We start from the raw sequence: 22,161 nt of genomic DNA, 5'->3' as shown, positions 1-22,161 counted from the left end.
CCAAGGAGGACACCATTGTTGAAAAAAAATCATAAAAAAGCCAGACTGGAATTTGCCAAACTACATGTTGACAAGCCAAGGCAAGGCAAGGCACATCAGCTCTATGTTCACAGATGGAAAAATGAAGCATATCAAGAAAAGAACACTGTCCCTACTGTGAAACATGGCTGAGGCTCTGTTATCTTCTGTGGCTGCTTTGCTGCATCTGGCACAGGGTGTCTAGAATCTGTGCAGGGTACAATGAAATTGCAAGACTATCAAGGAATTCTAGAGAGAAATGTGCTGCCCAGTGTCAGAAAGCTTGGTCTCAGTCACAGGTCATGGGTCTTGCAGCAGGATAATGACCCCAAACACACAGCTAAAAAATACCCAAGAATGGCTAAGAGGAAAACATTGGACTATTCTGAAGTGGCCTTCTATGAGCCCTGACCTAAATCCTACTGAGCATCTTTGGAAAGCTGGAACATGCAGTCTGTAAAAGGCAATCTTCAAACACGACACAACTGGAGCGTTTGCTCATGAGGAGTGACCCAAAATACCTGTCGAGAGGTGCAGAAGTCTCATTGACAGTTACAGGAATCGTTTGATTGCCTCAAAAGGTTGTGCACCAAAATATTAAGTTAAAGGTACCAACATTTCTGTCCAGGCCTATTTCATGAGTTTTATTTTTTTTTAAGTTCTGTGGAATCATGGTTGAAAAGCAATGTCTGACTTTCATTTGTTCATTTTCATAGATTTTTGATTTATTATTACTTTTGTCAGATTCAAGTTATTTCTGTGACCATTGTGGGATTTTTTGTAATTAATCGACGGGTACCAACAGTTTTGACCACGTGTGTAACTTTCATTTCAGGAGAATTTACAGCAGAATATCCGTGTCTGCCACTAGATCCCCCTTCCTACATAGAATTTTAAAAGCACCAACTGTCAGTTCCTATGCAGGAATGAGGAACTAAAGGAAGACACAGAAATTCTGCTGCAAGTTCTCCTGAAATGACAATTACACTAACTTTTTATTTATTTTTTAACATAGATTTAAATTGTAACTGTCATTTCAGGAGAACCGAATTTAATTTCAGGAGAACTGCTTCTCCTCCCTTCACAATGACCTTTGCACACGCTCATTAGATGTCTCAATACAAAATATAGGGTCTGAGTTGCTCTATGGCTACTAATGCAAATGTGCTGTATAATTATTGTGACATTCCCAAGATTTTTATTTGATTATGGTATATGAAAAAAAAAATTGACAACAATTAAAGAAAAAACATTTAAAACAAAAACCTGATTTATACAATAGGTCATGTACTGATGACACATTCCATGTAAGATGAACATTTTACTAGATCTGTAAAGTAAGCCATTAATTATGAATCTATAGGGCGTTCTGGAATACTATGGCTCCAGTAAATGATCACCGGTATATCGGACAGCAGCGCTGTGACTCATTACTACCGATGTCCTAATAATCCTCGTTACCCAGCAGGGGTTCCGCCTATGGAGCATCCAGGCTTGGGGAGAACCATCCTCCACTACAGCAAAGGTTTCTTTAATCAAAATGTTCTTTATTCAACCTCCTGGCACGCCATGGGAGCCACTTGCTTGAGGGTGTGTGCACACACTGCGGATTCTGCTGCGGTTCCGCAGCGGATTTAGCCGCTGTGGGTCCGCAGCAGTTTTTGCTGCGGTGTACAGTACCATTATTCCCTATGGGAATAAAAAAACGCAGTGCAGACGGTGCAGATTTTTCTGCGCGGTTTTCCTGCGGTTTTGAAACCGCAGAAAGAATTGACAAGTCAATTCTTTCTGCGGAATCCGCAGCGGTTTCCCATCTCCACAATTGTGGAGATGGTGAAACTGCAGGGCCAAACCGCAGGATAAACCGCAGGTCTTTTCACCTGCGGATTTTGCAAAATCCGCGCGGCCAAATCCGCACCCCATTCCGCAGCGTGTGCACCTAGCCTAAAGAACGTGTCCTCAGGTCCCTCATTCCCCCTGCCGCTGACATTCATTCTATGGGACTTACCGAAATGTAAATTGTAGCTTCACAAAAAAGCTCTGTGTCCTTGTTTCTCCACACATACCTTTTGATTATTGTGGCCAAAGAGTTCTATTTTAACCTCATCAGTCCACAGGTCTTGTTTCCAAAATACATCAGGCTTGCTTAGATGTTCTTTTGCATACTTCTGGTACTGAATTTTATGGTGAGGACTAGTGTTGAGCGATACCGTCCGATACTTAAAAGTATCGTATCGGATGGTATCGGCCGATCTAAAAAAAATATCGGGTATCGCCGATTCCGATACCGGAAGTCCCATTCAAGTCTATGGGACTTCCGGTATCGGAATAAGAAAAACCCTATTTTTGCCTTGTACAGCCTCTCTGGGGTCTGTACGGGCCTTTCGGGGGGCTGTGCCGGCCTGCCGGGGGGCTGTGCAGGCTCCGGTGGTCTGTGCTGGCCTGCCGGGGGGCTGTGCAGGCTCCGGGGGTCTGTGCAGGCATCGTCCGATGGGACTACAAGTCCCATCGGGTGATGCCTGCTACCATGACAGTGATTGACACATTAGCTAATGATGGGACAGTAGTAGTCCCATCATCCGGCTAATGTGTTGAATGTAAAAAAAAAAATAAATTTACATGCTACATACATACAACATGCATACTACATATATACTACATGTAACATACATACTACATACATGCTACATACTACATACATACTACATACATACTACATGCATGCAACATGCATACTACATATATACTACATGTAACATACATACTACATGCTACATACATGCAACATACACACTACATGCTACATGCACGCTACATACATGCAACATACATGCAACATACATACTACATACATGCATGCTACATACATGCTACATACATACCACATGCATACTACATATATACTACATGCATGCAACATACATATATACTACATACAATACATACATATAGACATACAGTACATATAACAGAGTACATACTTACCGTCACTTGTCACTTTGATCCCCGAAGCCATTGTCACCTGAGGGATAAATATCAAAATAAAAAAACACCAATATACTTACCCCGATCCGCAGAAGTCCACGAGGGTCCCACGTCCATCTTGCGTGGAGAACAGCAGCATCAGCTGATGCTACCATTCTCTACCAGCTCCAGGAATACAATGACGGAAGGTAGGTATCCTTCCGCACTGTATTCCTCCACCACTTTTTTTTTTTTTTTAAAGTGGTGGAGGAATACAGTGCGGAAGGATACCTACCTTCCGTCATTGTATTCCTGGAGCTGGTAGAGAACGGTAGCATCAGCTGATGCTGCTGTTCTCCACGCAAGATGGACGTGGGACCCTCGTGGACTTCTGCGGATCGGGGTAAGTATATTGGTGTTTTTTTATTTTGATATTTATCCCTCATGTGACAATGGCTTCGGGGATCAAAGTGACAAGTGACGGTGAGTATGTACTCTATGTTATATGTACTGTATGTCTATATGTATGTATTGTATGTAGTATATATGTATGTTGCATGCATGTAGTATATATGCAGTATATATGTAGTATGCATGTTGCATGCATGTGGTATGTATGTAGCATGTATGTAGTATGTATGTTGCATGTATGTAGTATGTATGTTGCATGTATGTAGCATGTATGTAGCATGAAGTATGTATGTAGCATGTAGTGTGTATGTTGCATGTATGTAGTATGTATGTTGCATGTATGTAGTGTGTATGTATGTAGCATGTATGTTGCATGTATGTAGCATGTAGTGTGTATGTTGCATGTATGTAGCATGTAGTATATATGTTACATGTAGTATATATAGTATATATGTAGTATGCATGTTGCATGCATGTAGTATATATGTTGTATGTATGTTGCATGCATGTAGTATATATGTATTATGTATGTAGTATGTATGTAGCATGTATGTAGTATGTAGCATATATGTAGTATGTATGTTACATGTAGTATATATGTAGTATGTATGTAGCATGCATGTTGCATGTAGTGTATATGTAGTATGCATGTTGTATGTATGTAGCATGTAAATTTTTTTCTTTTTTTTTTTTTTACATTCAACACATTAGCCAGATGATGGGACTACTACTGTCCCGTCATTGGCTAATGTGTCAATCACTGTCATGGTAGCAGGCATCGCCCGATGGGACTTGTAGTCCCATCGGACGATGCCTGCACAGACCACTGGAGCCTGCACATACCATCGGCAGGCCGGCACAGCCCCCCGGCAGGCCGGCACAGACCACCGGAGCCTGCACAGACCACGGCAGGCCGGCACAGCCCCCCGGCAGGCCGGTACAGACCCCCGGAGCCTGCACAGACCACCGGCAGGCCGGCACAGACCCCCGGAGCCTGCACAGACCACCGGCAGGCCGGTACAGACCCCCGGACAGTCGGCACAGCCCCCCCGAAGGCCCGAACTGACGGCGCATCATGATGCGCACAGACAGCGCATCATGATGACGTCATTTCGGCAGCCAATCAGAGCCACAAAAGTGGCTCATTGCATTTTGGACTTCCGATTCCGGTGTCCGATACGAAAAAAGTATCGGTACTCGGTATCGGAATTCCGATACGGCAAATATCGGCCGATACCCGATACTTGCGGTATCGGAAAGCTCAACACTAGTGAGGACGCAAGAAAGGTTTTCTTCTCATGACTCTTCCTTGAAGACCATATTTGTGCAGGTGTCTCTGAACAGTAGAACAATCTTTCTGAAGGTATGTTGCAGTCAAGCGGGGATTTTGATTTGCCTCTCTATCAATCCTACGAACAGTTCTCACTGATATGTTGCTTGGTCTTCCAGAACTTATCTTGTCCTCCATTGCTCCTGGTAACTGCTACTTCTTAATTACATTTCGAATTGAGGAAAGGGCAACTTGAAAACGCTTTGCTATCTTCTTATAGCCTTCTCCTGTTTTGTGGGCATCCACCATTTTCATTTTCAGAGTACTAGGCAGCTGCTTAGAAGAACCCATGCAGGTTAACTAAGGTTTGAAACCTTGGTCAAAGTTATCTGCACACACACGTGCAAGGGTGGCCAAACTTTTGCATTGACACATTTTCCTTTTTGTAATTTTTACATAAAAAAAAAACAAACAAATATATATACAGTGTGTGTGTATGTGTGTATATATATATATATATATATATATATATATACATATATATATATTTTGTGAGGTAGCGCTGTCATTCAGGGTTGGGGGACACTCGCTTGCAGCGATAAAAAACACATCCGGCACAGGATTTTCCAACAAATCATAGTCCATGAGGTTTATTCATCCTTCATAAACCTCCAGCAGTAACATGCAACAGTCTTATAGCAGACAGCAGGGTATCTTCACACTGGAGCTCTGCTCCCCTATAATCCTCCTAGTCACACAGACTGTGCTTCATCTAGCCAGCAGGCTATACAGTCTCTCAGTATCAGTCCCGTCTCCGGGTTACCTTGCATGCTGCTTTACACTGCTAATGTTCATTCCCTCTCCCTGGGAACGGTCAGGCACACATCGCCATTAGTCACAGCGTCCACACGTGCTGTTAGTGAGGAGATCCTTCTCCTCACGGGACCTTCCAAACTGGACCAATCAGGTCCCAGCATTCACCCACATGTGACCAGACCTCAGGTACCTTATGTGGTCCATAACCACACCCACAGGTGATCACATGGCTATGACCTCACCCAAGGTCCTATTGCAGACAACCACACACAGGCTTCCCTGACACATTGTAACAGAACATACTAGTCAGCAGTACCTCTGCTGATCATTATGATCTTTTAGTATCCTACACCTATCAGGGCAATGGAAATGTTTATACAGCTGTCCTGGGACACCCACACAGCGCCCCCTAGCGGACACAGCGGTCACTGCACCACATACCTCCCCCCTATGTTCAAACCTGTGGGGTTGAACACACAGCATAACCCCCGGCTCTCGAGACTGGGCACTCACTACACCTTGCCCACCAGGTCGAGAGAACCGTCTCCATTTGTCATACGGCCTCATCTCTACGTTAGGCCTCCCCCGCTCCCAGCGGTCATAATACTGGTCATTGTCTTTGACCCCCAAGTCACGGTTTGTCTGCGTCATCAGACACTCTCTAGTCTCCACCTGTCTGCAGTACGCTTCGTCACCTGATCTTTCTCTCACTGACCGTCTCTTTCGGTTGGTGCGGTTATAAGTCTTAGTAGAGCCTGCTGTCTGGTCTGACTCAGTCAGCATCTCACAGGAACTATGGTCTTTCAACGTCATCCTGCCAGTCGAACTACCCCTTGCTGACACTCTTCTGCCATCTGCCCTGTCACTTCTTGGAGGAACCGTTCGGGGCCTTACATCTTGGGTTGGAGGCGGCCGCCACCTGGTATTCTGTATTTCTTTATTAATTCGCCGACGGTCCAACCTCAACTGCTCAATTTCTTGCAGGTACCCCACTCGATACTCCACGAGCATCCGAAATTCTCTCAGGCTTTCCACGGAGCCAACCACCATGATGGAAATCCTATCCAATTCCCTAGATACCTGGTCATCATCAGGAGGGATCCTCACCCACACCACACCGGAGATATTCACAAGGTCTTGCATTACCTTCCCGGACCTTCCAATGATTCTCCTAATCAGAGTTTTGGGTACCGGAACCACATCTTTCCTCAAACCCAACCGATCCATAGCCTCTCTTGCTATCTCTAGGCATCGAGCAGCCTTCATATTACTCTGCCTAACCAATTGTTTGACATGTAGACACTGCAAATGCATCTCTTTCAGGACAGCTACTCGGTTTGATGTATCTCCCCTGGCTGATACTATCACCAACTGCCGAGTCTCAGGTGCCCAGTGCACCTCACACGCTTTGACCGCCTCTTTGAAAGCCTCATGTATACCTTCCTCCGCACAGGCTTCTTGCATGTCTTCGGGTACTTCGATCACAGATTTGAAGGTCGTGGTCTTGCTCTCTTCCTGGACAGAAGACTCTGGCTTTACCACGGACACTTCCCTCACTACAGTTGACCCGACCGAGTGACTGTCTTCGGCTCTTTGCTCACCAACTTCAGGAAATTTTATCTCCTTGTGAGCCTTTGCCAAGATAGGTACCGGCAGTTCTGTCTTGTTATCACTCGGACCCAGCCGTTGCACATCTCTGTCCAAGCTCTTCTCCTGCAGAAGACCTTCTACTACTCCTCTGAGTTCCTCAATCTCTTCCTTAAGGCTCTTGTTCACACTTTGCCAGGTGGACAGGTGACTTCTGAGCTCCAAGATTTCTTTCTCGAGCCCCTCCACCTTGTGCTCGGCCAATTGTCTCAAGATTCTCTCTTGTTTGACATGTTCTTCCACTGTCTCTTTTATTAGTTGTATCTCCTGATCTTGTTCTCTTTTGGCCAGCACATGTCGCACCACTAATTCTTTAATTATATCGTCAAAGGGTACCACTGAGTCAGTCTTATCAGTCGAGTGAACCCCCCGGTTACCCTCTGACTGTGTTTCTATTCCCGCTATCCTCTCGATCAGGTTACCACCAGTCCTGTCATGAGTTTCAGTCAGCACAGCATTAGATTCTGTCCTAGTGGTGGCAACTGGCAATAACACGTCACAGTCACACCACACCGTACGGTGAACCCCCAAGACACTCTCTATCCGTGTGTCAGCTCCGCTCTTTTTGTTTACCACACCATTCTCATTCACACTGTGGAACACTTCAGGTGACGTCAGGTCAGTAAGTTCGTCTGACGCAATTCTTTCTCCGGTCGCCCATACGTCTGGCCTGTCCACATTAGGAGGCGTCAGCGTTTCAGTGTCTGCTAGCGCTACCGTAGAAACGTCTCTATCGTCCTGCCCCACATCTTTAAATATGACAAAGTCCCGGCGCCTCTCAAAGGTATGCACTAAGTTTGGTGGCATACTACCACCTTGGCACTCCCCCTTTGTCATCTCAATCAGGACTCTGTCCACTTTATAATTCACAATGACCCCGTGGAGGCAGCGAACTCTGACGTTTTTCTCGGTCAGAGCTAAAACGAGTGGAGTTCCTGTCAGAGTCACCTGACTCTTTGAGTCCAGCCTACCAGGGACTCCTTCCCGATGCAGCATCACGGTACACACCTGCGGCCCATCGTCACTATCCGGAAAGGATATCCCACATTCTGACCAAGTCATACACACACACTGCGGTACTCCAGACATACCCACTGAGTCATCAAGGGCTGACATTTCTTCAAACTTGGCCCTTTTCTGGACCACCACCCCACTTTGGGTTGCCGCCCCCTCCCGGGACTCCACCCCTTTTTGGGTTACCGTGCCAATTTGGGACTCCACCCCTTTTTGGGTTACCACCCCGATTTGGGTTACTGCCCCCTTTTGGGTTACCACCCCAATTTGAGTCACCGCCCCCTTGCGGGATTTCCCCATGTCCGTTCTGCAGAACTTCTTATGCCACAGTTCACACAGTACAGTTTATGTCTTTTTTTTTTTTTTTTTTACGATACCACACAAGTCTGTTGGCACCACCACAACTCCTGCTGTCACCGATCACCGACACCACCGGCTGCTGTTCACACACCCAGCGGCTGGTATCACTGCAGCTCCTGCTGCGCCGTCTTCGTGGACCCGCCGATCCACCGGAAGCCGCTTGTCCCCTTCGTAACCCCGCCGGGTTACCGGAAGCCGCTTGTCACCCTCGAAGATAAAAGAAACCACAACAGCGCGCCCATAGGGCCTTACCAGTGCAGGTATAATGGGTATAAAGAAATAATACAGGGTACTCACCCTTAATAGTTGTGTAAGCCACAACTACTGTATCCGCTTAGTCACATGCAATACAGCTGCAGTAGGATGGTGTAGACAGACAGCGTCTGCTACCAATGCTCAAAGAGGAGATCCCAAAAAAGAAAAACACCAGGTCCCTGTGCTGCGAGACCCTCGTGACCCCACTGAGCCACAGCAAGCACCTTCAGGTTTTGCAAAGGAAAAAAAAAAAACACATGCACGAAAAACTCCAAAAAAACTCACGTATCCTGTCTGTGCGCTATTCAGGACGTACCGTCTCCGCCTGAGACCGTCCAACACACAGGGCACACCGGGTGCTATTCAGGGAGCCGACCCTCCTCCCAGGGTCTCCCAACACACCGGCCTCACCAGGTCCAAGGTCATATCACGTGTTCCAGGGATCCGATTCCTCTCCCAGAACCTCCCAACACTGACCCTCCAGGACCTTGCTCACTGACCCAGGTCAGTACAACAACGAACACCTGTCGTTACCTGTGTCGGCTACACAGGTCCTCAGGTACCTCTTATCCGCAGAGGCACCCTAGCAATCACCAGTCTCTTTCACTGAGCTGCTGTCAGTATACGGCTTCCACAACAGTCAGTCCTCCTGGCTCAGCGTTGCCGCACTGCAACATGTGCTGTTGGAACCGCAGCCCTTAGCAACAAAGTTTTTTTTTTTTTGTTTTTTTTGGCAGTCCTTTTCCGTTGCCCCCAGCAACAAGGCTACTATATTGCCCTTAGCAATTCTCCACCATTTGTGAGGTAGCGCTGTCATTCAGGGTTGGGGGACACTCGCTTGCAGCGATAAAAAACACATCCGGCACAGGATTTTCCAACAAATCATAGTCCATGAGGTTTATTCATCCTTCATAAACCTCCAGCAGTAACATGCAACAGTCTTATAGCAGACAGCAGGGTATCTTCACACTGGAGCTCTGCTCCCCTATAGCCCTCCTAGTCACACAGACTGTGCTTCATCTAGCCAGCAGGCTATACAGTCTCTCAGTATCAGTCCCGTCTCCGGGTTACCTTGCATGCTGCTTTACACTGCTAATGTTCATTCCCTCTCCCTGGGAACGGTCAGGCACACATCGCCATTAGTCACAGCGTCCACACGTGCTGTTAGTGAGGAGATCCTTCTCCTCACGGGACCTTCCAAACTGGACCAATCAGGTCCCAGCATTCACCCACATGTGACCAGACCTCAGGTACCTTATGTGGTCCATAACCACACCCACAGGTGATCACATGGCTATGACCTCACCCAAGGTCCTATTGCAGACAACCACACACAGGCTTCCCTGACACATTGTAACAGAACATACTAGTCAGCAGTACCTCTGCTGATCATTATGATCTTTTAGTATCCTACACCTATCAGGGCAATGGAAATGTTTATACGGCTGTCCTGGGACACCCACACAGCGCCCCCTAGCGGACACAGCGGTCACTGCACCACAATATATATATATATATATATTCTTCTTTATTTTTTTGCCTTAAATACAAAGGAAATGTGTAATCCTTACTACCTTCACATCCGCCTCCTATTCAAACTTTTGCAAGTTTTCCACCAATAAAGAATGGAGAGGTCTGTAATTATTGTAGGTACACTGTACTTGTGAGAGACAGAATCTAAAAATAGAAAACAGAAAATTAAATTGTATGATTTTTACATAATTAATTTACATTATATTGCATGAAATAAGTATTTGATCACAGCAAGAATTCTGACTCTCACAGACCTGTTAGTTCTTCTTTACGAAATCCTCCTATTCTGCCACCTTTACATGTATTATTTGCACCTGTTTGAGTGTGTTACCTGTATAAAGGACTCCTGTCCACACACTCAATCAATCACACTCCATCCTCTCCACCATGGCCAAGACCAAAGAGCTGTCTAAGGACACAAGGGGCAAAATTGTAGACATGCACAAGGCTGAGATGGACTACAGGACAATAGGCAAGCAGCTTGGTGGCTCAATTATTAGAAAATGGAAGAAACTCAAGATGACTGTGAATCTTTCCCGGTCTGGGGCTTCCTGGAAGATCTCGCCTTGTGGAGTAAGGATGATTCTGAGAAAGGTCAGGAATCAGCCAGAACTACATGGGAGGTTCTGATCAATGACCTGAAGAGAGCTGGGACCACAGTCTCAAACATTACCGTAAGTAACACACTATGCCGTCGTGTATTAAAATCATGCAGGGCATGCAAGGCTCCCCTGCTCACACCAGCACATGTCCAGGCCTGTTTAAGTTCGCTGATGACCATCTGAATGATCCAGAGGAGGCATGGGAGAAGGTCATGTGGTCAGAAGTGACTAAAATAGAACTTTTTGGTATCAACTCCACTCTCCGCATTTGGTGGAAGAAGGAGGATGAGTACAACCCCTAAGAACACCGTTCCAACTGTGAAGCATGGTGGAGAAAACGTCATACTTTGGGGGTGCTTTTTTGCATATGGGACAGGAAGACTGCACTGTATTGAAGTGAGGATGGATGGGATCATGCATCGAGAGATTTTGGCCATCAGCCTCCTTCCTTCAGTAAGAGCATTGAATATGGGTCGTGGCTGGGTCTTCCATCATGACAATGACCTGAAACACACAGCAACTAAGGAGTGGCTCTGTGAGAAGCATTTCAAGGTACTGGAGTGGCCTAGCCATTCGCCAGAGCTGAACCCAATAGAAAATCTTTGGAGGGAGCTGAAACTCAATGTTGCCCAGCGACAGCCCCGAAACCTGAAAGATCTGGAGAAGATCTGTATGGAGGAGGGGACCAAAATCCCCGCTCCAGTGTGTGCAAACTTGGTCAAAAAGTACAGAAAACTTCTGATCTCTGTATTTGCAAACAAAGGTTTCTGGACCAAATATTAACTTCTGTTTTTCTGTCCTGTCAAATACTTGTTTCATGCAATAAAATGCAGTTTAATTATTTAAAAATCATACAATGTGATTTTCTGTTTCTTTATTTTTAGATTCTGTCTCTCACAGTTGAAGTGAACCTACGATAAAAATTACAGACCTCTCCATTCTTTGTAGGTGGGAAAACTTGCAAAATCGGCAGTGTATCAAAAACTTATTTCCCCCACTGTATATATATTAAAAACATAATTGTTTATCCAATCCAAAATTAAAGGAACTAAAAAACAAAAAATAAATAAAAATAAGCATACTTGGCAACCCTTCATCTGTAAATGTCTGATCTATCAAAATATAAAATTAATCAACACATACTGTAAAGAACTTAAAGAAAACAAAATCTAAATGGCAAATTTGACGTTTCTCTGTCATCGCACTTCCCTCCCCCCAAAAAAATGTAACATAGAGCAATAAAAACACTGTATGCATGCCAAAAGGGTGCCAATAAAAGCTACAGATCACCACCACACAAAAAGTTACGCATCTTGGAAAAAATGTCAACTCAAAGCTGTTTGGTTTTCTTTAGAAAGTTCTGAATATTTTAAAACTAGTAAAGAGAAATAAACTATTTAAGGAGAAGCTATCATTGATTTTTATTTTAGAAATTAATACAACATGTGAAAATAAGCACATTTTTATTTTTGTTTACATAGATTTAAACTGCAACTGTCATTTCAGGAGAACTTGATGTAGAATGTCTGTGCTTCTAAATCCTTCTTATTACATAGAATTTTAAAAGCACCAACTGTCAGTTTCTATGTAGGAATGACGGATTTAGCGGAAAACACAGATATTTTACTGCAAGTTCTCCTGAAATGACAGTTACACTTTTTATTTATTTTACATAGATTTAAACTGTAACTGTCATTTCAGGAGAACTTGCAGCAGAATTTCTTAGTCTGCCTCTAACTCTTCTTTACTACATAGGAACTGACATTTGGTGCTTTTTAAATTCTATGTAGGAAAGGGGAGCTAAAGGCAAACACAGATCTTCTGCTGCAAGTTCTCCTGAAATGACAGTTAGGCCGGGGACACACTAACCGACGCAAAATACGGTCCGTAGTTTACAGGCGTAATACGGATGAATGACCCCTAAATAGTGCTCCGTATGTCATCCGTAAGCAAGGTGTGGTCGCGTATTTTGCGCATGTAAGCATCTGCACGTAATCCGTATGCCATACGTATGCAATCCGTATGGCGAGATTTTCTCGCCGCCCTGCAAAATGCACATATAATGGAGCCCTATGACAGGGTTTCTAACAGAAACGAAATAATAGATATAGACACATGGAATGTGTATATATATATATATATATATATATATATATATATATATATATATATATATATATATATATATATATACACACAAGACATTGAGACAAACATATATATATATATATATATATATATATATATATATATATATTTATATATTTATATTTCACAGAGTTCTTCATAGCAGAATAGCCGCTAATTAAATTGCCGGCTTCTATCAAATCATTCCCCAACCCGACATGAAATGACACATGGTTTACATTCAGTAAAGCATTTCATGTTTTTTTATATATGTCCCTGACTAATAATTAGATGAGGGTTTGTGTGCAAAATTTGGGAGTTGTAGTTGTTATTTTAAGGGGTTAATTCGTTGTTAAAAAATGCGTGGGCTTCCCATTGCCCTGTAGCGGTGGCGAATGGGTTAATCTAACAAAGGGTTAATGTCACCGTACAATCGAATGGTGACATTAACCCTTTGTTAGATTAACCCATTCGCCACCGCTACAGGGTAGTGGGAAGCCCACGCATTAACGAATTAACCGCTTAAAATAACAACTACAACTCCCAAATTTTGCACACAAACCCTCATCTAATTATTAGTCAGGGACATATATAAAAAAACATGAATTGAAATGCTTTACTGAATGTAAACCATGTGTCATTTCATGTCGGGTTTGGGAATGATTTGATAGAAGCCGGCTATTCTGCTATGAAGAACTCTGTGAAACATAAATATATATATATGTTTGTCACAATGACATATATATATAAACTGTATATATATATATATATATATATATATATATATATATATATATATATATATATGCTGTGGGGATAGATAGCTCAGCTGGGATCTTTGCTTTGGCACAAGCGTGTGGCTATGAAGTCACTTCAGCAGACTAGCAAGTTCCACATGAATATGAACACTGCATATTTATTGTGCACACTTGTTATTCAATGTTACACATGCCAAACATGAAATAAAACATCTAAGGCCGTCTGGCCACTAACTAACAATAGCAGGCTAACTACAAAATAAACCTATATAACAGCAAACAAGTCCATGTAATCTTACTGTGTCAGCTCCCAGCTCAGCAGACGAGATAGACTGAGAGATCCCAGCTCCTCCTGATTATATCAGCTGGACCAGTCAGGAAACCAAAACCTGGATTGAATAAGTGGAGGGGGAACTACCAGTCCTTTCCATGCTGATCACTAAGGAAACCAGGACTGGATTACAGTGAAATAAACTGGCTTCATCATCAGTACAGGGAGACATATGAAATGAAACGGGGAGAAATATACTTGTGTTCTAGTACCTCTCCCCTTGGCACCTCACACACCCCCATCCTCTGTTCGAGCCCGTGGGGTCGGACACGACGAGTCACCAAGCAGTGCGTTCTAGACAACGCATCTGCATTTCTGTGCGCTGTGCCCGCCCTGTGCTCAACAGAAAATTTAAACCTTTGTAATGCTAAGAACCAGCGTGTCACCCGCGCATTGCCTTCTTTTGCCCGGGACATCCACGTTAGGGGCGAATGGTCCGTCACTAGTCTAAACTGGCGACCTAGTAAATAATAGCGCAAGGTGCATAGGGCCCATTTCACAGCCAGGGCTTCCCGCTCAACTACACTGTAGTTCTTTTCTGCTCTCGTAAGCTTTCTGCTTAGATAGGCCACTGGGTGTTCCTCGCCATTTACTTCTTGAGACAAGACCGCGCCGAGGCCCACCCCAGAGGCGTCCGTTTGGACAATAAACTCCCGTTTAAAGTCTGGTGCAACCAACACTGGTTGGTCACAGAGGACTGTTTTCAATCGCTGAAAGGCCTCCTCTGCTTCTGCGTTCCACTTTATTGTGACAGATTTCGACCCCTTAGTAAGATCTGTGAGAGGAGCTGCGATGGTCGCAAAATGTTTGATGAACCGCCTATAATAACCAACGATCCCTAAAAAAGCTCCAACCTGTTTTTTGGTTACCGGTCGTGGCCAATTTTGAATAGCGTCCACTTCACAACGCCTCTCCCTATGCTATATCCCAGATAGCGAGCTTCTTCCAATCCCAGCGTACATTTCTTGGGATTGGCAGTCATCCCAGCTGTTTTTAGGGAGTCTAAGACAGCTTGTACTTTTGACAAATGCGTGTCCCAGTCATCGCTAAAGATAATGATGTCGTCCAAGTACGCGGATGCATACTGGCCATGGGGTTTTAGGATAATATCCATTAGACGTTGGAAGGTGGCTGCGGCACCAAGCAACCCAAATGGCATATCTCGGTACTGGAATAATCCCTGGGGCGTAACAAAGGCAGTTTTCTCTTTGGCTGATTCCGTGAGGGGAATCTGCCAATAACCTTTTGTTAAGTCAATAGTGGATATGTACCTGGCCGAACCCAGTCTCTCTATCAGTTCATCGACTCTTGGCATCGGGTAGGCATCGAATTTCGATACTTCATTTACTTTCCGAAAATCGTTACAAAATCGGATAGTCCCATCGGGTTTGGGCACCAGTACGATAGGTCTAGCCCAATCACTCCGGGACTCCTCAATGACCCCGAGCTCTAACATCTTCTTCACTTCCCGGGCAATGGCTTGTCTCCCAGCCTCCGGAATTTGATATGGTTTTAGCCGTACCCGCGCCTGTGGATCAGTAACAATGTCATGTTTAATTAGGTGAGTCCGGCCAGGAAGTTCCGAGAAAATATCTGCGTTCCTCTGTATGAACTCCCTGGTCTCTCATTTTTGGCTTTCAGATAGCGTGTCTGCAATACCCACTTCTGGCGGAGCTACCTGGGGGTCCTTCACCTTAGAAGGTGGTGCCCCTCGAGGCCCATCCTCAAGGGCAGCTCCTGCCACCAGACTCTCCCTGTCCCGCCAGGCCTTAAGCATGTTTATGTGGTATATTTGTTCGGGCTTTCTCTTGTCTGGTTGGTGTATTTTATAATTTACTTCACCTATTCGTTCCAGCACTTCGTATGGTCCCTGCCATTTCGCAAGAAATTTATTCTCTACGGTAGGCACCAATACTAACACCCTGTCTCCGGGTTGAAAGACTCGTGTTTTTGCCGCTCGGTTGTATACCGTGCTTTGGGCATGTTGTGCGCGCTCTAAACACTCTTTAACTATTGGCATAACTGCTGCAATTCGGTCCTGCATAAGTGTTATGTGTTCAATTACACTGCGATAAGGAGTCACCTCTTGTTCCCAAGTCTCCTTGGCAATATCTAACAGGCCTCTAGGACACCGCCCATAAACCAACTCAAAAGATGCAAAGCCTGTGGAGGATTGGGGTACCTCACGTATAGCGAACAGGAGGTATGGTAGTAGGGCATCCCAATCTCTCCCGTCCTTATCCACCACCCTTTTCAACATTCCCTTTAAGGTTTTGTTAAAGCGCTCCACCAAACCGTCAGTCTGAGGGTGATATACTGAGGTACGCAAATGGGAGATTTTTAGTAGTTTACATAAATCCTTAAGTATACGAGACATAAAGGGGGTCCCTTGATCCGTAAGTATCTCTTTCGGAATGCCGGTGTGGGAAAACATATTAACCAGCTCTTTTGAAATTGATTTCGCATTGGCATTCCGCAAGGGCACTGCTTCGGGATAACGCGTGGCGTAATCCAATACTACCAAAATGTACTGATGACCCCTGGCAGATTTAACTAATGGGCCGACTATATCCATTGCTATCCTCTCGAAGGGCACCTCTATTATTGGTAAGGGCACTAAGGGGCTTCTAAAATGTGACATAGGTGCGGTCAATTGACACGTAGGACATGACCGACAGTACTGGGTCACGTCTCCCACTAGACCCGGCCAAAAGAAACGTTGCAGAATACGGTGCTTTGTCTTTTCTACCGCCAGGTGTCCTCCCAAGGCATGTTTATGTGCCAACTCCAAAACTACCTGGCGAAAGGACTTAGGTACCACTAGTTGTTCTAACACCACCCCTCGCACCTTGTCTATGTGATACAACATATCCTGCTGCACTGCCACGTGTGGGAACTCGTTTTGAGCCCCTGGGTACAATGGACTTCCCTCGGAGACCTTTATCTTTTCCCACGCCCTTGCTAGAGTAGGAACCTGGTGCTGAGCGGTCCCGAACTTACCACGGGCCACCTCAAGATCAGGCATTTCTAAAACATCCTCTAGCTGATCTGCCTCGCCTGCATACACAGCCAGAGGAGAGTCCGCAGATTCTAGTACTTCCTCTGAGATGGGTTCTCCGTCGTCTTGCTGCAATGGTTCAGGGGCTAGCTCCGGAGTACCGTCTTCAACTAGAGGGTTCATGCCACTTTTGAAGTTCCACAAGTCCCAAAATAAGGGAAAGTCTCTTCCCAGGATTACACTGTGTCCCATAGACTTTATGACTGCCGCCTGATGTCTTTTGGTCCCTACTGGCGTGGCAAGAGTAACCCAGGCAGTGGGGTAGTTCTTAGTATCCCCATGGATGCAACTAATGCCCACGGTTAAGTTCGTTAGGGCGCTAGAGTCCACCAAACTGGCATGTACCAAAGTTACTTGACTGCCGGAATCCAAGACAGCATTCACACTATAACCGTCAACCTCGACGTGGCACACGTGTTGTTCATTTCCCGTGAGGGTCTCCGCCACACAGACTGACTGCACATATAACGAAAGACGCCTCGTAGCGTTACAGTCCCTTGGCTCTGTAGTCATTGGGCAGTTAGCTGCTACATGGCCAAGCCTGCGACATCGCCAACATTGTATAGGCCCTTGTCTCCTTGATGGAGATCCCAGACGAGGTCTGCTGGCTTGATGTGAGCCCGTACCACCTCCATAGTCCTTTGTAGGTCTGCTCCCCTTCATTGTGACGTTCTCTTCTTTTGAAGATGAAGTAGGTTTCGCAGGACTCTCCAGCGATTTCTTGGGGAGCCAGTGGGGTGCTAACGTCCCTTGGAGTAGGCTTTCAGAAGCATTGTAGCGTTCGACCATATTCACCAACTGGTCAGCGGTAGTTGGGTCACCCTGTCCAACCCACATCTGGATCTTAGCGGGTAAGGACCGCAGGTACTTGTCTAGAACAACACGCTCCACCATCTGTGCGGACGTCAAAGCCTCTGGTTGCAGCCATTTTTTTACTAGATGGATGAGATCATGCATTTGTGAGCGGGCTGGCTGATGCTCCACAAAATTCCATAAATGCACCCTCTGTGCGCGTACATACGTGTTTACTCCCTGCCTTGCCAGGATTTCGCCTTTGAGTTTGATATAGTCCATAGCATCCGCTCCACTCAGATCGTAATAGGCCTTTTGTGGATCTCCGCTTAGAAATGGAGCAACTACCTCAGCCCATCTGTCCAGTGGTAAGTGCTCACGTTCTGCAATACGTTCAAACACGGTGAGGTATGCTTCCACATCATCGTCTGCGGTCATTTTAAGCAAAGTCTTCTGTACGGCTTTCTGCGCACTAGCAGCGCTTTGTGCACGGTCTCCCTCATCTCGGGGTTGCTGAACCAAGGCCTGTTTTATTGCCTCCAACTGCTCTTGCTGCATCTGGTGTTGCTGCTCCAGAGCCTTCTGGAAGCAAGCATTAGTCTGCTGTTGTTGCACATTTGCTTGCAATAACTGCTTCACTAGTTCCTCCATATTACTGGACTCTTGGCTCTTCAAAAGCGCAGAAGCTTTCAGACAGGACATACACAGCGTTTTCTCTGCAGTCACAGTCCAGCAGCCACAAGTGCCCGCATTCGAAACACCATTTGTCGGGATAGATAGCTCAGCTGGGATCTTTGCTTTGGCACAAGCATGTGGCTATGAAGTCACTTCAGCAGACTAGCAAGTTCCACATGAATATGGACACGGCATATTTATTGTGCACACTTGTTATTCAATGTTACACATGCCAAACATGAAATAAAACATCTAAGGCCGTCTGGCCACTAACTAACAATAGCAGGCTAACTACAAAATAAACCTATATAACAGCAAACAAGTCCATGTAATCTTACTGTGTCAGCTCCCAGCTCAGCAGACGATAGACTGAGAGATCCCAGCTCCTCCTGATTATATCAGCTGGACCAGTCAGGAAACCAAAACCTGGATTGAATAAGTGGAGGGGGAACTACCAGTCCTTTCCATGCTGATCACTAAGGAAACCAGGACTGGATTACAGTGAAATAAACTGGCTTCATCATCAGTACAGGGAGACATATGAAATGAAACGGGGAGAAATATACCTGTTTTATAGTACCTCTCCCCTTGGCACCTCACAATGCATTCTATGTGTATATATCTATTCTTTCTTTCTTTATTAAACCTGTCAGTGTGAGTTTACTGTATAGCGCACTGAATTGCCGGCTTTTCTAAAAGACACCGGGTGCGTATTTCTCGCAAGTCACATGTGTAGTCCGTGTGTAATCCGTATTTTTTGCGCACCCATAGACTTGCATTGGCGTATTACGGGCGTAGTACGCTGACAATCACAGCATGCTGCGATTGGCACGGACCGTAGAATACGCCCGAGAAATATACGGCTGTTGGGAGCAAACCCATAGAGAATAATTTGTCCGTGTGTAATGCATGCTTTTAACACCTCTCACTCCTCCTTATTCCTCGCCAGTGTGACCCCGGCCTTACAGTTTAAATCTATGTAAAATAAATAAAAAGTATAACTGTCATTTCAGGAGAACTTGCAGCAAAATATGTGTATTCCTCTAAATCCTCCTTCCTACATAGGAAATGACAGTTGGCGCTTTTAAAATTCTATGTAAGAAGGAGAATTTAGAGACAGACATTTTGCTGCAAGTTCTCCTGAAATGACAGAAAGGCCGGGGTCAGACTAGCATATGGAATCCGATGCAAGAGGATTGGATGCGATATGCTAATGACCCTTGGCTCCTGCTCTGCTGCGAGAATCATCCAAGTGTCATGTGACTGTGCTCTGAGCTTCTCACACAGAGAGGATCGGAGCACAGCTGTGGAGGAGGCAGAGAAATTAATTTCTCCATCTCCTCCGTTGCCGGTGTGTTGTGAGTTAATTTTTCCCTTCACCGTTGAGGTCTGATGAACTCCCTCCTCTGGTGAAGGAAGGTAGTGAGGCTGATTACCAAACACCTGGGCAGCTAGATGATGACTGGGTGGCTGGAATTGAGGACTGGATATAAGGCAGCCGACGCCCTTCTGCCTTGCTGGTGATCCTGCTGGATTCTTGGAGACCAGTCTGATTCCTGTGTCTGAAAGCTAAGTTTTTCTGCTCTGCTTTGTACACTTCAGTTTTGTTTTTGTTTTGCCTTGTTTTTTGGGAGTTCTGCCAACCCCGGCCGGGGGTGAGCTGAATTCCATTTGTGTCTCTGATCTGTTGATCTTTTGCTCTGTCTTCAGAATATACCTGAGTGCTGATTTAGTATTTTGAAGCCTAGCGACTTCAGGGCCTTTTTTTCCTATCAGTCGGTTGGCACATTTTGGATAGGGTTTTTGCGGATGGCAGACAGCAGCTTTCCTATCCTGTCCTATTTTAGTTAGCTTGGGCCCCATCATTTGCTCAACCTATCTTTCTATCTGTGTTAGTGTTTTCATCTTGCTTCACCGTCATTATATGTTGGGGGCTGCCTATTGCTTTGGGGTCTGCTCTGGGGCAGTTTAGTTTTTCCCCTGTCTGTCTTTAGGCTATGTAGTTCTCCGGCTGTGATCGAGGGGTCTAGGGCACCGTAGGAACCCCCCACGGCTACTGCTAGTTGTTGTGGATAGGTTCAGGGGTCTGCAATCCGATAACTGCCAACCTCTCTGGTTTTTCTGGACTTAGCTAGTATTTTGTTTTTTCCTCCTTCGGTGACTCATCATAACACTGTGTCAGCGTATATCGCACAGCACTCGGATGCATCATTTTTCTAACCATAACTATGGTTCAGGTTAGGGTTTGGGTTTGCATTAGGTATAGTGTTAGGAGATTGACTAGGGTCAGGGCTTGGACTAGGGTTAGGGTTAAGGCTAGATTTAGAGCTAGGTTAATAAAATTGTTGCAAAAAATACAAAATTGTAATAAAAAATAAATAATAATTTTATAAATTTTAAGCCTAGCTGTTAAAAGTTGAAAAATACTTGTCTTGCCACGGGTGCTGACAACCCACGCTACCCCTTCTTCAACTTTTCTTCTTAGTAATCCAGACCTCACCTTCTGCAAAACCTGACTTATTTTTTTGCTGAAAACATACTTTTTTTTTTTTTAAGAATTCAGGTAATGATCAACAAATAATAAAGTCGATCTCCATCATGTGTTCACAATGGGCTGTCTTTCTCAATCACTCGGGGCACTCCAGGTCGATTCACAGATTTTCTATGGTCAATAAATATTCATGGGAGTACATTGGGAGGGCATATAACCAGCAACATTCCGATTACTTTCTATGGGTGATAGTGAGGGGTTAGTAATATATCATAGTGCAAAGCATTTGTGAATTGTCCACATAAAAGGTAATAAAAAATAAATAGCCTAAAAAGCCATAGAAAAGGTCTAGTGAGGTGCCCGGTTACACAAAGCAGGCAGTGTGCTGAAGGGGGTCTGTGTAGGACTTGCTCCCCTGAGACCAGGGTTACACAAAGCCGCCAGTGTGATCCCACTGCCGCTCTCACATCTCTTCCTCACCTTTGTGCAATTGGCAGAAAATTCACTTTTTTTCCCCTTCAACTATTCCGTAAGACATTTTAAACCTCGTCCTCTGCATGTGGCGACACCGCGCTTCCACTGTTAATCGGGATAACTTACAAAATCCTCTGTAGAAACTGCTGAAGGGAATCAGATGGGTGTCCCTGAAATCTACACCTTTGTAAGACTTTTTTTTTCTAAGAATGTACTTTTTTTGTATATTTTTACATAAATTGCATTTTTTTTGTTTTCTTAGGAATTTGCAGCACTCACTAAGGAGTTGAACTTGTGTCGTGAGCAACTTCTGGAGAGAGAAGAAGAGATTGCTGAGCTGAAAGCAGAGAGAAATAACACTCGGGTGAGTGGGGAAATGACAGTGGGAGTGTTCGGGGCAGGTAGTAGCCCGTGAGGGGGTTGTCTCTTCTTTCCCCTCCTATTTCAGTAGCCATCAGGTTCCGGTGCAGCAACCAGGGCTGTGGAGTCGGTAAGCCAAACCTGCGACTCCGACTCCTCAATTTCCCTTACACCGACTCCCACATATATTGCTTATATTCAAGTG

At 45.0% G+C, this 22,161-nt stretch overlaps 1 protein-coding gene across 7 annotated transcripts in view; it reads left to right on the top strand.

Moving 5' to 3' along the window:
* Positions 1 to 22,161, top strand: part of PPFIA3 (PTPRF interacting protein alpha 3) — a 136,385-nt gene that overhangs the window by 24,449 nt on the left and 89,775 nt on the right. For all 7 annotated transcript variants that reach the window (XM_073570947.1, XM_073570952.1, XM_073570951.1 and 4 more), the window contains exon 3: positions 21,859 to 21,960. In XM_073570947.1, coding sequence (XP_073427048.1) covers positions 21,859 to 21,960 — 102 coding nt within the window. The remainder of the gene's footprint in view (positions 1 to 21,858; positions 21,961 to 22,161) is intronic.

This window comes from Dendrobates tinctorius, unplaced genomic scaffold (assembly GCF_039654945.1).
Source record: "Dendrobates tinctorius isolate UK_male_01 unplaced genomic scaffold, ASM3965494v1 ptg000028l, whole genome shotgun sequence".
In the NCBI taxonomy this organism is placed as follows: Eukaryota; Metazoa; Chordata; class Amphibia; order Anura; family Dendrobatidae; genus Dendrobates; species Dendrobates tinctorius.
This window is presented reverse-complemented; position numbering and strand designations above follow the sequence as displayed.